Here is a 15,609-nt window from a genome sequence, read left to right on the forward strand (position 1 = left end):
CAGCGGGAAAAAGGCCGGACATGTCGCGAAGAGCTACTTTTTTTTTTTCATTATTTTTTAGACTAACTTTTGTAGATTTTGTTTTTTTTTCGTGAGCGAAGGAATCTACACGGTAACACGCGATTTGCGTGTTCTACCATAAAGCAGCAACTGTCTGATTAACACATCGGTGATTAAATCCCCATTGAGAGAGTACAAATGAACTTGATGAAGGATGCCATTCATGGCTATGCTGTGTTACGTTGTGCTGCTCAGGCACAGCTGAAAAATATCAACTTCTAGCACAGACACTGGTCGCGTCGATCATTTTCTCTATGACATGCTTTTTTCCACATCTTGTACCGGTGTCGCGCGTACACTTCTGATCGCGATCGGGAGCGATCCGGATCGGATTTCTTGATCGCGATTGGCTGCCTCGCGCAGCTTGCGCAAATGAACCAATCGCTATCGAGAAATTCGATCCGAGTCGGGCTTGATCGCGATCAAAATGAGCCGCGTGACACCCGTATTAGTGATCGACTGATGATACCTGCAACACGCTACACTGACATCCTGGGCAAAGCACAAAATTTGGTTGTGTGCGCCCTGAGTGAATCGAACAGGCCTTTAGTTGGGACAGCTGTCAAAAAACACGAGATGTACTCACCGAAGGCAAGAAGTTCTGCCAAGGCTGGTGGCGCTCCTTCCTTCCAGCTCACGCGGTGAACCGTTCCGCGCAGTTGTTTGATGCATCCCTGCTGGGATATTAAGCGGAAGGCCACATCCGCGTCGGCCAGGGCACTGACGGGATATACGTCCCACTTTTCGTCCTCCACCCATTTCACAAGAATGTGCGACATCGTGGATTGCAAAACAAGCACACGTGCTTCTAGCAAGGAGGTAAGGGTGCGAAGAGCTAAATATTAACAAAATGGCGACAAAAAAACGCAAAAAGAGAGTTGGTGTCAATGTTGCCTGCTCACTTTTTAGATGTGGCTAAGTTTGGTCTAAAACGACAAAAAAAAAACAACAAGACAAAATCCTGAAACAAAGCTTTAATAAATATTTGCAGCCCTGTCAGTGGCACATGAATATTTAATACTTTGAAATGCGTTTTTCTACACTTAACTTGTGCGTACGTTGATCTAACTTTTCAGTGTTGAGTCGTTAGTGTCGAGGCAGCTGGCCGGCTGGCAACGCATTGGTCTAGCCTAGTCTAGCCAGGAGGCATAACAGCTGGTATCAGCGTGTGCACGTGCGAAATTTAAGTTGTGGTCTCTTCTGCTATTGTACTGCTCCGCATTCGCCGTTCACTGTAGTACTCTGTGGTGAGCGCTGTATTTTGTCGTGAGATAATCGTGCAAGCTCCCGTCGGCTCTGTGCCTGCGTCACTCGCGGCCGATGCCGCCCAAAAGGCAATTTGGAAAGTACTTATGGGACCCGTCCATCGACGTTCCGATACGCTCAAAATACAGGTTCAGAAAACGTTCATCAGTTGGCGCTTCGTCTACCGCGTTGGACAAGGAACGAGGTTCTGCAGATGCCAGTGAAGAAAGTTCGCGTGAAAGCGAAGCAGACGCTGACACAGGCCACATAGCACCGTTCCCTTCAACTGCTAGTGCAACTGAAGACAGCCATATTTTGGAAACCACGAGTGAAGCCTCGTCGACCTCGTCCTCCGAGGACAGCGAATCGGAAGGCGACGCTGATGTATATCCTGACCACGGCGAGCAGCATTTTCCGAGAGGCTGGAAGGATGAGTTGGTAAGCGTTGTGGTGTCAAGCGTCGTTTCCAAATATTATTTTGTGGCTGTAACATCTTGTTTTGAGCCGACGTAACACCTGCCGCTCATTATCTCCTGTAGCTGCAGAAGCTTGGTGCCCTAGTTATGATATAGTGAAAATATTGTGATGGAAGTGTGAAGACTACTATTGGCGTTAGTGTTTTCTGTTAAAGAATAATGAAGTAGAGAGCGTACCGATGCGATCATTGCTTGCAGCAGTTATTTTTCTCCATTAATGACAAAACCACGCTGTTAAATTGAGTTTGCTCATGTAAACGCTGTTTTGTCGATATACTGCGCGACAAAACTGGTGCTGGTAAATGGGAGCTGAGACAATATTCTTTGAACATGTGTCGAAACTTAACAGTGCTCCAAAAGTGCATTGCAGCGTGCATTTTATGGCATGAAAGCACTTACTCACTGTGCTGCAGGTAGCATGACTTTTTTAAAGTGGTTTCTGTGGTGGATGTCTGGTGCTCACCATGCAGAGTTAACGTCTGCATTAGTTCGAGGCAGGTTTGCAGTGTAAAGGGGGGGGGGGGGGGGTAGCTTAAGATGATGCAGTAAAGATGGTTACCAGTGAAGTCAGGTTGGCCAACATCAAGCCTGTACCACAAAATGACACATGAAGCCCTTGTGATGACAGCATCTTCTAATTTATTGTGTTGATAACAAAGGGTGCGTCTACCTAGAAATGTATACTTGTACTGTTGTACTTAACACTTAACCATTGCTTACTACCATTTCTCTTTGCTTAGGATGAAAACCTGTTTCCGGGATCCAAGCTTACGAAAGCCGAAAGCCTCCTAATGGTCATGGCCCACAGCTTGCGCCATGGCTGCTCAAAAGAAGCCACCGAGAGCCTACTGCAGCTTCTTAGTGCTCACTTGCCAGAAGGTGTCAAATACCCGACATCAAAGTATACCTTTTTTCGACACTTTGCTGGTGCTGAAAAGCAGTATGCTAAGCATTTCTACTGTAGTACGTGCTCTGGGTATATTGGTGAATTACCAGGAAATGATGTGGTCTGCAGTCACTGCAATATAAACCATGAGAGTGGCAGCTTATTGAAAAGCTCATCATTTTTTCTGGTGATGGACCTCAAAGGCCAAATTCAAGATGTGCTGGAGTCTGGAAAGCTCCAACGCAATAGTACAGGCACTTCCTTTGATGTATGTGACATCACGGAAAGCTTTCAATACAACAAGTTGCCCGTGACTGCGAATGACATTACCTTAACGTTTAATACTGATGGTGTGCCCCTCTTTGAAAGCTCCAATGCGAGCATGTGGCCACTTCTTTTGATGGTTAATGAACTGCCTTACAAACAACGTGTGCAAAATCTTTTGTTAGCTGGGCTGTGGTTCGGCACAGGTAAACCATCAATGAACTGTTTTTTGACCCCATTTGTAAAAACGATGAATGAGCTGTCATCCACTGGAGTTGTTTGGAGGGACAGCAGTGGTGTGTCGCACACGTCAAAAGCATTTCCTGGTCCTTGTGCAGTAGACACCGTTGCCAGATGCGAACTGACTTGCATGACGCAGTTTAATGGAGCTTATGGTTGTGCATGGTGCGAGGACTCTGGGCAAGTTGTTCCGAAAGGAAATGGGTTTTGTCGTGTGTACCCTCCAAGTGCATCTGCAAACAAGCTCAGAACACATGAGTCCTTTCTGTACCATGCTCGAAAGGCCAAGGCCATGCAGGCACCCAGTTGTGGAATCAAAGGTGCAAGTGTGCTGACACTTCTTTCATTTTTTCCATTTGGTGAGGGCTTCGTTGTAGATTACATGCATGCCGTTTGTTCGGGTTTTGTACGGGCAACAATGTTTATGTGGCTGAAGTCCAGCCAGTGCCGACGATTTCACCTGCGTAAACATCTTGCTGAGGCGGACGAATGTCTTTTGAGCCTCACCCCCACGTGGGAGCTCTCGCGGCTGCCAAGGTCCTTAAAGGACATAAAGGAATGGAAGGCTGCCGATTGGAGGAATTGGCTGCTGTTTTATTCCCCAGTCGTATTAAAAGGCCGCATTCCTAAGAGGCAGTATAACCATTGGTTGAAGTTTGTGGAGATTATGCATTACCTTCTTGGTCCTTGCATCTGCGTTCAGCAGCTTGCCACAATTAAGGGAGAGATAAAGAAATTTCTTCTTGAGTATGAAGAATTATACGGTGTCGAGTACATGACATATAATTCTCACCTCCTTGTGCATATTGTCGACAGTGCCATAAACTGGGGTCCTTTGTGGGGATACTCCCTTTTTCCATTTGAATCAATGAATGGTACTCTTGGACGATATGTCAATGGCACTAGGTATCCGCAATTTCAGATTGCCAACAAGTTTGGGATTTTGCAAGCTCTTGTAAAGCTTTGGATGTCAAGGTGTGTGCAGAATATCCATCGCACTTTAGGGTCTTCTTTTAAGACTCTAATGAAGGGCTACTCCCTACGGAAAAATGTTTGCCATGTGGGGTCTGTACTGCTGATAGGCAAAGGTGTTGAGAAGGAGGACAGGAAAGAATTCCAGAAAATGATGGTCGGGCCATTTACGTTCTGCACAGCCCGTCTTGATAAGTCCAAAAGAAATAACTCTTATGCACATGCTAACAATATTTTTGGACGCATCATTGAAATTTTTGTGGAACATAACAGCTCAACAGCTGCAAGTAGCTATGAGGTACAAGTGTGTGTGGAGGTGTTGAGAGTGCAGTCAGAATTGTTAACAAATCTTTCTGAAGCCAAATTTTTGCATTTTGTGGAAGTGGTTCCTTCTGTGGAACATTGCATCGTAAGCGCAAGAAGCCTCAAGAAGTGCATTGTCTTAAATGACAAACAGTCTCTTTACTTGTGTTCGATGCATGAAAACTTGGTTCTAGAATCTGTGTGAGTTTGTAGTGGGATGTCACAAATGCTTGGAAAAGCTGAACCAAAATGTTATATGGTATATATATGTTTTGTTATAGAACACAGCTGCCCAACATGTGGCAACCTAAACCCCATGAGCAGACTTTTGTTGCTAGGCAACGATACATGCTACCAACCACTGTGTGAGTGTTAAATCCTTCTGAACACATAGTCATGCACGCACCAAAAGTAGTTCTGAACTGTCAGTGCCATTTTGTAAAATTTTGTAAAAAGAGACAGGCCCAACTTCATCTCTCTGGGTGCACCTGCATCTGTGAGCAGATATTCTGTTTAATGTCTCTAAACAAAAGCCGTTTTCTGTATTCATTTATTAATGTCGCATAAGATTTGGTGAGGACAGCAACAAGTGTGATGACATTAAGCATAAAGTGCTCTTTTGCAAGCATGATGTGCAATGTTTTTCACTAAAGTGCAGTCAGTGTGGCTCCGAGAAAAGTTGGTTTTGGTCTTTGCAAGTTTTGAGTTGTGCAGCCTTGCTCTAGAATAAAACCAGAAATTGTAATTACTTTTTGGGTATAGTACAGTATATCATGGACATTTTTTTATTTGTACAGTCAATGAGAGGGCACTGTTAGCCATTATGTCGTAATAAGGGGCTGTGTCTCTGTAGTTTATTTATATTAGCATGGTCAGCTTTTGGCAATATTTTAATAAAGGCACACTTTGGGAGCATCTGTGTGCTTTTCCTAAGGTGCCTGTGTTTCAGAGAGTTACTACAATTCATGCATGCACACTTTTTGTCCATATATAGGTGTGCTAAACCTGTTTACCCTTTATAAAACTCTAGTGTGTGCCTTGCAGGAACAAACTCCTTTAAGCAGTTCAAATAAACAGGCTTCAACAAATGCTATTATTTGAAATAATGAGGAAGAGAAATCAGAAGTCTGAAGCAAGTCGTAAACAGGAAGTGAAACACCTTTTTGGGGGGGGGCGGTGGGGGGGGGGATGTGAAAGTATTTTGGAGTCAGCATAGTGTGTCCTAAAAATTGCATCCCCAAAAGATGTCTTTAAAGAGGGCTGCTATTAACAAAACTGCCTGCATATCGGTTGTCCATTCTCTTAACGCCTTTGCTGCATCTTGTTTGTTCAAGGCACTTATCAAATTTGTCTAATATGCTGTAAACAACACAAAAGCCATATCTGTGCCATTCCACAGCATTTTCCCCCTTTCATGAAAGCGGTCCTTTGAATGCAAGCTTGTACATAGCTTGCTGTAGAGGTGCTTTTGTGTGGTGTGCTAATGATGACTGCATTGGCTAAAAGCTGCCCGTTGTGAACAGCTGCTCAAGTGAACATAATCGTTAACAGTGTGCTATACCAAATAGTCCTTTCCCTTGCTAACTTGTAGTTCAGAGGTTTCTCTTTTTGTTCTTGTAAATTTGGTGTGGTTTCTCCTGCTCATTACTCGTATAACCCTGTATTTTTCTGTGTTGAAAAGCTTTTGATGGTGCAATTTGTAAGAAGTTTTTCTTCTGTGTCAGCACTGTTTTTGTGTATGAGACTAGTTGTACAGCAAGTAAGGTGTCATTGTTGCAGAAAAGCTCATTTTAGAGGATGAGCATGGTGAGTAATTGCAATGGCTGAACCACTGTCTCTTTCAAGTGTAGCTTCCAGTGGCGCACCGACGGGGGGGGATTCGGGGGTTGTAACCCCCCCCTGAGGCCGACTTAACCCCCCCTTTTGTTTAACCCCTTACCTTTCCTTACGCATTTGAGTGCTGCAACTAAGATGTAAGACGCGCAATCGTCTGCACACTCGCAAAAAGCGCATTTTTTTTACAATTTCCCGTGAAGAAATCGAAATTGGTGCTGTTTAGATGGTATTGGCAAACTGTCAACCCCCCCCCTGGCAGAGATCCTGGATGCGCTACTGGTAGCTTCTAAGACTTGCAATCTACCTTATGCATTTGTCATAAAATATTTTGAGCACCAGTTCCAAATGAGATGTTTGCATAGTATGTTTTAGTGAGTGATTGTTGTCCAAGTGGCATGGTAAAGTAACATTTTCCTTAAACTGTTAAAGCATGGGCAATATGAAATGCCATCACAGGGCTTGAAGTAGCCCACAAGCCCTTACAATTTAATCACTTCTTACGAGATGACTACTGCAGCTGTGTTTTGATTTTCCAACACCGTGGAAAATGTTACATTACCTTGCAACGGTGACACTTTAGCTTTAATTAATCAGCACTTCCACGAGCCATCAGATTATTGAATAACCTACCAGACAGCATCGCATCTCTGTCTAATCCTGATACATTCCATCACCAACTTATTACACATTTCACGGAAGTCGTCGTTTGGCATGTGTCAGTTCATATTATGAATTTTTCCCCTTAATTTCCTGTTAAGCATTTTGTTTCATTTCTTTTGTTACATCTTGTTTGCCTTATATCTGCTATAACAAGCCTTGGTGAATTGTGCACTCACCCATGCACTTTTTATTTTATTGAGTCTTAAACTGTGTGCCATATTTCTTATTATTTCTGCATATTGCTTTATCACCTCTTCTTTACTGCGATTATGTGCTCAAATTTCATTTACCATGCATTGTACTTTTTCTTTTTCATCTGGTTGTGTATACACTGTTGTGAAATTTTTTTTCGCCCCCCTTGCACAATGCCCTACGGGCCTGTAAGGTACTTGAAATAATAATATTAGAGCAGTTTTGCTGGAAAGCTTTATGGGCTCACTTGTTCTAAGAGCATGCTTTGTAACCTTGTTTATTTCTTAGGTTGTGTGTTGTGCAACATTGTTATACATTGGTATTGGGTGCTGTGAACACAAAGTGATATATACATATTTTTATGTATAATATACTTTTGTACACTATTTTGTGATGCCTATAAATAATAAAGAGCATGTTACAACTGGTACCATGACTGACTGCTGCTTCAGGGCTTAGCACCCGTCTTCATGTGGGGACCGTCAACATACAAGCAGTACACTGGAATGACGGGGTGGCACAAAACATGAAATGTTACATAGAATTTGTTCTTCTTTTGCCAATTCGGGTCTACTTGGGGCATATATTAGTCTTATAAGCCTGGCGTCTTTCAGCCAAAGCGTTTGCTGTGTGTCATATTTCAAATGAGCTTTGTATCTGAAGACAAATCATATTAGAGAATCGTTTAGCTAAATATCTAGGATAATTCGAATATACACTTGCAGCAAGCTAACAAACATCCTTCACTTGTATCAATACATGCTGGCTGCTTGTAAATCTGCGTATGGACACTTGTATGAAGAAACAAGCAGTGCAATATAGCGAGAGGTGTACAATTCATGTTGTCGCAGACGGCTGTCCTACCTGGCTCTCTTTAGGACAGTGCATGTGCACACTCTTACACCATAACGAGCCGATCCTCCAGTGATAACTACGGTTCACATATTGCCAGGCTGCAGGAAGGGTTGCGATCTACGTGCCACTACTATATCTTAATTCAAACATCTGGGGTACTAAGCAAAACTTGGATGCCTGCTGAGAAAATGCAGAGCAAACACGGAGAGGAAACAGAAACCAGATGACAAACGAGCACTCATCCCTCTATTTTCCCCGCTCAATATGTCGAAAGATCGACAAGCCCAAACAGCCACTATTCTCAAGAACGCCTTACTTTCATCATTCCGTCTAATTAATACTGGCGTCATGCAGCTACTTTCGATCTTAAGTAGCTGCATGATGCCAGTATTAATTAGACGGAATGATGAAAGTAAGGCGTTCTTGAGAATAGTGGCTGTTTGGGCTTGTCGATCTTTCGACATATTGAGCGGGGAAAACAGAGGAATGAGTGCTCGTTTGTCATCTGGTTTCTTTTTCCTCTCCGTTCGCGATCGATTGATCAAGCCTGATGGGGATTGCATGAACTTTTTGACCGCGATATGATAGCTGCTAGCACGGTCCAAACGATCCCAGATCGAGTTTCAGGTGTCGCGGGTCCGAGGCACTTATCAAATTTGTCTAATATGCTGTAAAACTTTTTATATGACTCATTTTTATGGAAAATATTGTTATTTTGACTGAGGCGATTATCGTCTGCTGATCATATGCAACTATCAACTAAATGCTCGTCAGGTTACGATGACGGTAACGAGGCTCTATCGATGCACAAATTCTTGATCCGGATTGAGCAAGATCGCGGTAAAAAGTGACTGCGGCACCGGTGTAATACCTGCTCCGTGAAAATACAACGAGAAATCAATACGAATTTATTCAACGGAAAAATTCTTGACCGGTACACAATGGAAGTTTCGTTGAACTCTCGTTGTAGTGGGTCAACTGGTGTTGAAATTCCATGTAATTTCAATTGAATCAATAATAGTACAACGGATCAACAACGGAAATTCAATACCCATTTTCGTAAGGGGAAGTACAGCACTGCATCGTTGCGGTCACAAGACATGTAGTAATTTCATGTGTTTTTTTTCTCGTGTGCGTCCGGACGACAAGTTCCTGCTCTTTAGAAGAAAGTGAAGGCGCTTTATGGAATAAAATTTGATAATTTTGTTTGTAAGTTCAATCTTGTATGTCTCACAGCCGGCCATTCCTGGAGGCTTCAGCAGGATGTAGGATAAAAATTACGCTAGGCTCTCACGCTTCAGCGCATTTGCGCTGAAACAGTGCGTGAACGTATTTTCTAGGGACGTCACCATCTTCTTCAGACTATCGGAAGGAGACGTCAGCCCACCCATGTTCACGTGAACTGTCAGTGATGACTCTGGAGGAAGGCGTTGTCCTATTGGCGTGAACAAAGGAGTAGAACATTCTGCGCACCTTGCCTTTGCCACATACTTCCTGGCCACATAGCCGGCCACATAATATATATCAGCCTGGCATCGCTTTTTTCTGTTGCCATGCAGCTGTGGTCAATTTCACAGGCACTGAGCACCTCGTGCGCTGCTTGTAAGTTCCCAATGTCTAGGAGGTCGACGACATGCTTCTGTTTCTTTGTCACTTGCTCCTTAATTAAGGCCGTTTAAACTAAGGAGGCTGCACAACAAGCCCGAAGACACGTATCAGAAGCAGAGCTCTTCGCCAAATTCGTGAATTCCAGTGTGCTAACCGACAGTAAGAACTGCAGGGAAGTTGGCTGGTTGGCTTGCGACAGAGGCGTGCATGTGCTCCAAAATATCTTGGCTCAGTCTGGACGTCATGATGTACCTGAAGCCAGGCTTGGTGGTAGCATACTGCAAGAGGGAAAGTGTGCTGGAAGGCGTAACACGTAGAACATCCGCTGGGCTCGCCGGTATGAAGCCACTGTTCTCAGCCGGAACGCTCCCACTCCCACTCAGTACTCGAGATAGCTTGGCAAGCCGGTCAGCTTTTCTTGAGATGGCCCGAAGGGCGGCTGCAGGAAACCTCGACGTCATGATCTCAATCACGTCTTTCATCAGTCTGACAAATGCGCCAATTGCGTTGATAGAGCCGTGCCTCCGCTCAATTTCTTCTTTGTACATGAAAAGACCTCGCCATGCTCAGAAAAGATGCGAAATGCATAGTTGACTCGCATCAATGTTTTCTTGAGTGGTTACAAGAGGCGGATCACAACAAGTGCTGCTTTCATTGGCAACTGATTCGGTGGAAAGCTGTCGAAGTTCATGCGCGCTTTACTTTTTTCGCGTGTTTTACCGGCCGACAACCCGTCGAAGTCTTGCTTCTTCTCTTTGCGGGAATGGTATTTTATAGGTAAGTAGGCGCGCCGAGCAGTATTGATGGAAGAGCGTCGCTCCTTAGCCGCGGATGTGCCCTCGGAATCTGTACAACCGTCTCGCCTATCACAGGAGTGCAGTGACGCACGCACAACAAACTGGTCCTCAAAGTGGCGCTTGCAAACTATCGAAAGCGGTTCAAGTTCTTTGTCAGCGCGGTGAAGTGCCCACTCCATTTTTTTAACAGTTCTGGGTCACGCGGCATCGCAAAAAGCGATATCCTCTGCCCTTGGCTCGCATGTTTGTAGCCGGACTCACAATAGGGCGCAGAGCAAGTGGTGTCCCTCCTGTTCTTTTCCCCGTACCTACATTTCCACTCAGTCCTGAATCCTGAGGAGCTTGACTCTGACGAGTGTGATCCACGGTATCCGTTCCACTGCCTAAACATTGAGGTAAATAATAAAACAACGGTGCAATATCACAGCTGCGCGTGCAGCTCAGCCTGCCGTCTACCTCTTAGCAGACGATATAATGACCATTTTTGAGGTCGACATATTAAAACAAGACACATCACACGTTTATAGTGTTTTTCAGTGAATATTTCCCACTTCATTTCAAATTTTAATTGGAAAAAACAAAGTATTTGAAATCTTACAGGCGCGCAAAAACAGCAGTCCGAGTAGCAGACGTAAGAGGTGTCTGCTACTTCACGACCGACCTCCGACCGCAGCGCCACTCCTGCTGTCATGACGCGGAGAAGCAGCCAACTACGCCGTTTGGCACACCTACCAATCAAGCCACCGTAACGTCACTGCCGGCAAACGCAAAAAACAGGAAAAAAAAGACGCATTCAACGCACATTTGGTATCTATGTCAAGCGAACCAATCGCGAAGCGGTAATGGAATTGCTTATAAATTGGCCCATTCCATTCTTTCGTCTTTGGTTTTAAGGAACTGCCGCGTGCTGTGCTCTCGCTTACATGCTGTCCTACTGATGTTGAAAAATCATAGATAGGCTTGTATTTCTTAATTTCTTGTTATTTGTTTTCAATGTACTGGCCGCTTCTTTCAAGTTCCTGTTGGGGTATGTGCAATAGTATGGATATCATCATTATAATCAACACGCGGACACGCTTTTTTGGCCGATCCCCCCGTTCGTTGTAGGTATATGTCATAGTTAGATCATCAAGTCATAGTTAGATAAACAAACCGCGCCTAGACGCGGTTTGTTTGTTTTTAAGTAAAAGCGAATCTACTCGGCGAGAAACCGGCCACCAATCAACCCACCCAGGTGAAACCATGGAATGCTAGGCAAAGCAAGCCTCGTTTTAAAAATTATGTACTATGAATGCATGCGTCTGATATGGGAAAATATCTGTTTCAGAACCGCCGTCGGACGTGGAGCTTGTATATACGGAAGCATAGAAATGAAAATATGTTTAGAAGATTGGACGAACAATCACGAGACAGTACAGCTTTTTCGATGTTGTTGTTGTTGTTGCCTCAAAACAATGTGCTCGGCTGTACGTGGAAACGTCATGTTTTTTATTCCTCGTATCACGTCCCGTGAACAACACGTCTCGACTCTATCAAGTGTGTTGGAGTCCAGACAACTCCGTATGGCGGCGCCACGATTTACGGAATATCAGTGACCACGTGCGGCGGCTGTCGTGGAAGACGAAGAAGAAATGACCCGCACTGGGAACCGGCATCAGTCGAGCCGACACTTTCAACGACCGCCTCGAGGGCGACGGGGAGTCAATGGCGACGCCAGGCGACACCTCTCAGATGCCTTCGCCCGTGCACGCCGCAGGCAGCAGCTGGAAAGCGGCGGATCGAGGGCCGCAGGACGGGGACGCCGACTTCGAGACCGACACGTCCCAGGCGACTGGATGGGGACCGTCCGAACGCGGCAGCCTGGTGCCCTGTCTCAGCATGTTGGCCGCCGCGACCCTCGTGTTCCTCCTCGGCCTCGCCGCCCTCCAGGCAGCCCCCGGCACCAGTCCCAGGCGAGTGAATATCTCCTCACGCGATTTTAGCGGGAAAAAAATGTCACGTTCGCACAAGAACGGCGCCGTAATGCTAATCTGTCCGATGGGTAAGTGCTACGAGTGCCTCGTACTTAATTCTCAAATTATTGTTGCTCGTAAGGTGTCTAATTGGTCTGGGGCCAGTTTAAGCTGTTTAGTGCTCCTTTGCCCTTTCCCTCTTGCCAAGCCAAACTGCGCTCCCTTTGCCTTCCCACACATTGAAACACTTCTGCACATCATAAACTTTGTCCCACACTCCATCTGGTACTGCTAGTACTCAACGAGCAAGGACAAGTTGTGCCGCCCTCAGTGAGATGAAGGATATGACAGTAACATTGGGCTGCAGCAATAGAAACGTTCACACTTTTGAACAAGATCTCATCAACTTCTCGAAAACAGGAAAGGAAAGAAGTGTGAGAAAGTGGAAACCGTCCTATAAAATTCGTGGGGCTAGACTGACAACGATTTCGTTAAACATCGTCTTAAAGAAAATCTTCTCACATTCACCGTTAAAGTGCCGCATTTAGCGGGTATTACACCGCCCCTGCGGTAACACCCACCTACTTCGCATATTTAAATCCGCACAATTAACTACTTGACACGAGTGTAGAAGATGAAGGTTGCATAAGTAATACCAAAAACATGGCGTCGCTGACGTATTTCCGGATCCCAAAATCAGTTTCGGTGCTTTCAATCACCTTCGAGATTGGCTACCGTTACCCGGCACAGCTCTCACTAAAGATACGATTTGGACATTACCATAGCGCGAGCATTCAGAAAAACGTTCGCGCCGCGCGTTCCGACTAGGGGTCAACTGGAATCACCAGAATACATGGGGGTGAAATGGAGAGAACACCGCGTGTACATAGATTTAGGCACACGTTAAAGAACCACACGTGGGCCAAATTCATCCGGAGTCCCCACTACGGCGTGCGTCATAATCAAATGGTGGTTTTGGCACGCCAAACCCCATAATTTAATTAATATTTTTGTTAAGTGGCACAATAATTTGATTACCAGCAAAACAGTGTAATAAAGTTTGCTCACAAGTTACTCCAAAGGCAATGTGTTTTTCCTCATCGTATCTGCTATTTAATTTAAAACGCCAGTGTTGTGTGTAAGCCTGCTTTCGCCGTCATCGAGGCCTCCGAAAAGTACGGGAACATATCAGGAAGACAAAAGAATCTGGTGACGTTAAAAAAGGCATTTGTGCGGAAAATCATCGACAATGATTGTCAATGTGAGTCAATAGCGAACGCTTAGAGCAAGCTATTCGAGCTTTTTTAAAGATGGTGCTCTTAACAACGTATATCTGTTGCGGTAAGAATATTTAGGTAGCGCTTGTTGTTTCACTGCCTAATTCAGTAGATAACACGTCCGTTAGCCAGGAAATCTATAACAGTAGTATACGTAGATGATTCGCACGCTTTCTCAAACCGCTCCAATAGGTAGTGGACGGTCAGCAACTAACGCGAGCGCACGCGCCCTTGGCGTCGGTGCCCTGGTATCGGCGGCTAAAATTCAACCTGTGATTACCAACCACGGACGCCTAAAACAGGCTAAAGAGCCCAATAATGATAATCGCTTTAAAACCGAACGTTTGGTAGTAACCCGAATTCCACCGGCACGCGCTATACATTTTGCCATGCGGGTCAGTCTTTAGCGAAACCAAAAGATAATGAAGCTAAGGAAAGCAAAGGGGTAACAAAGTGTTAGTTTATAGAAGTGTTGAATTAGGAATGATTGAGAAATTTGCACAACAGAAAGCAAAATATTGCGACGAAAAAAGAAAAACCAACTTGCAGTTCACTGAAGTACGTACTGAGTACTTCCCATCTCAATTCTGGGGTATTTAGTTATGTTTTACTGCTAGAATTAACCCTGAGAGTGTTAGCCACACCACCACTCACAAACCATGGAGGCGGATGTGGAACATTCTTTCTGCCGCAGGTGTCACAAGTATACGTAATCTTTTTTTTTTTTGGGGGGGGGGGGAGGCACCATTGTTGCCGGATTCGAGACCCTCATTATGTAATGAACGAGAAGATAGGCAACCGAGAGGCTGCCAACGCGGGCACGGACTTTCCTGACCAGTCCTGCTGGGACTCAGCGCTCAGAAGCACGGAGCTCATCGCTCAGCTCAAGGCTGTCCAGAGGGCCCGGGCCGTCGCCGAATGACTCTGTCTACCGGCCCCGACCTGGGTAGAGCCACCAGATTGATTGGCGGGGCCTCCGGCCCCGCTTTAATTCATTCTCCTCAGGACCTCAATAAAGTTCGTACTCCACTCACTCACGTATTGAGTAATGCGTGCCATCTTTCCGAAGGTGCGAAGTTCTACAGTGTCATTTCACATTGATTTTCGCATTAAACTTGTTTCCTTCCTCTGAACTAAAATAGCTCTGCTCCAAAAGCACCAATTTCTGCTCTAACCTGTGATTTTTTTTGCGCCAAAAGCCAAGCTGCCGCATGGATCGCTCGGTACTGTCAAGATATGAGTGCCGGGTCGGTAACATGCCCGTGCCAATGTTTTCTTCTGTGCAGAGAGCAAGCGTTCTCAAAGTGGAGCGGGTCGGAGAGGCCTCCGAGACGGGACGGTGACGAATCCGGCCCAGTGACAAGGGGCAGCGAATGGTGGTCCGATGGCATGAGGAACCGCGCGAAGCGGCGTGAAGTCACCGTGTCCCCGTTCTCGACAGGGACTCCGACGTCGTCGTCGGCACCTTCACAAAAGCTGGTCCAGACTGTCAACACTAACACTGCGTCGAAGCCTCATAGCGACTCTTTCACGGAGCCAGACAACAGCTCTTCAATGATTACGCCAAAAGCACCCTCGCCTAATTCGCATATGAATTAGTACTCTCGCATTTTTGTGCACACAAGCGACTGGCAATAAAATATCCAACATTAGTTAAGCAATGTGGTAACTCCTGATAAGGACAACACTAAACTGTCCTCATCGATGCTCGAATTCTGACACTTTAGCAGGGAGACCTGTTGAGTAGTTCGAAGAAAAGGCGCGAGAAGCCTAGCTGAGAAGCCTAGCGTTGACGTTCGTTACCGCTTCCCCAGAAGGCGGTGGTTGCTGTGACCTCAAACGGAGCTTCTTGAGTGACTGGTCAACAGCCCGCGTCGGTCCCTGTCGGCGTCTAGGCGACCGCTAAAGCACCCAAAGAATGTCCATTGCCATTTCAAGAGGGAGCAATTAACAATAGCGCGTTAACGGTAACATTGATAAGGCCCG

The 15,609-nt window shown here is 45.4% G+C and overlaps 1 protein-coding gene across 1 annotated transcript; it reads left to right on the top strand.

Annotated features, from left to right (window-relative positions):
* The first annotated feature begins 651 nt into the window (after positions 1–651).
* Positions 652–9,258, top strand: LOC119445491 (uncharacterized). The gene is made up of 3 exons (XM_037709771.2): positions 652–1,743; positions 2,522–4,552; positions 9,226–9,258. Exons 1-3 carry the CDS (start codon positions 1,381–1,383, stop codon positions 9,256–9,258), a joined length of 2,427 nt encoding a protein of 808 aa, XP_037565699.2. The 5' UTR covers positions 652–1,380.
* Positions 9,259–15,609: the final 6,351 nt, after the last annotated feature.

Source organism: Dermacentor silvarum, chromosome 3 (assembly GCF_013339745.2).
Source record: "Dermacentor silvarum isolate Dsil-2018 chromosome 3, BIME_Dsil_1.4, whole genome shotgun sequence".
Taxonomy (NCBI): domain Eukaryota; kingdom Metazoa; phylum Arthropoda; class Arachnida; order Ixodida; family Ixodidae; genus Dermacentor; species Dermacentor silvarum.

What these genes read in the sequence shown, in the direction of transcription:
- LOC119445491 (XM_037709771.2), top strand. Translation starts at nt 1,381, where the DNA reads ATGCCGCCCAAAAGGCAATTTGGAAAGTACTTATGGGACCCGTCCATC. An exon ending in GAGGCTGGAAGGATGAGTTG is followed by an intron (nt 1,744 to 2,521) that starts GTAAGCGTTGTG and finishes CTCTTTGCTTAG; the next exon opens with GATGAAAACCTGTTTCCGGG. An exon ending in CTTCTGTGGAACATTGCATC is followed by an intron (nt 4,553 to 9,225) that starts GTAAGCGCAAGA and finishes TATGTCTCACAG; the next exon opens with CCGGCCATTCCTGGAGGCTT.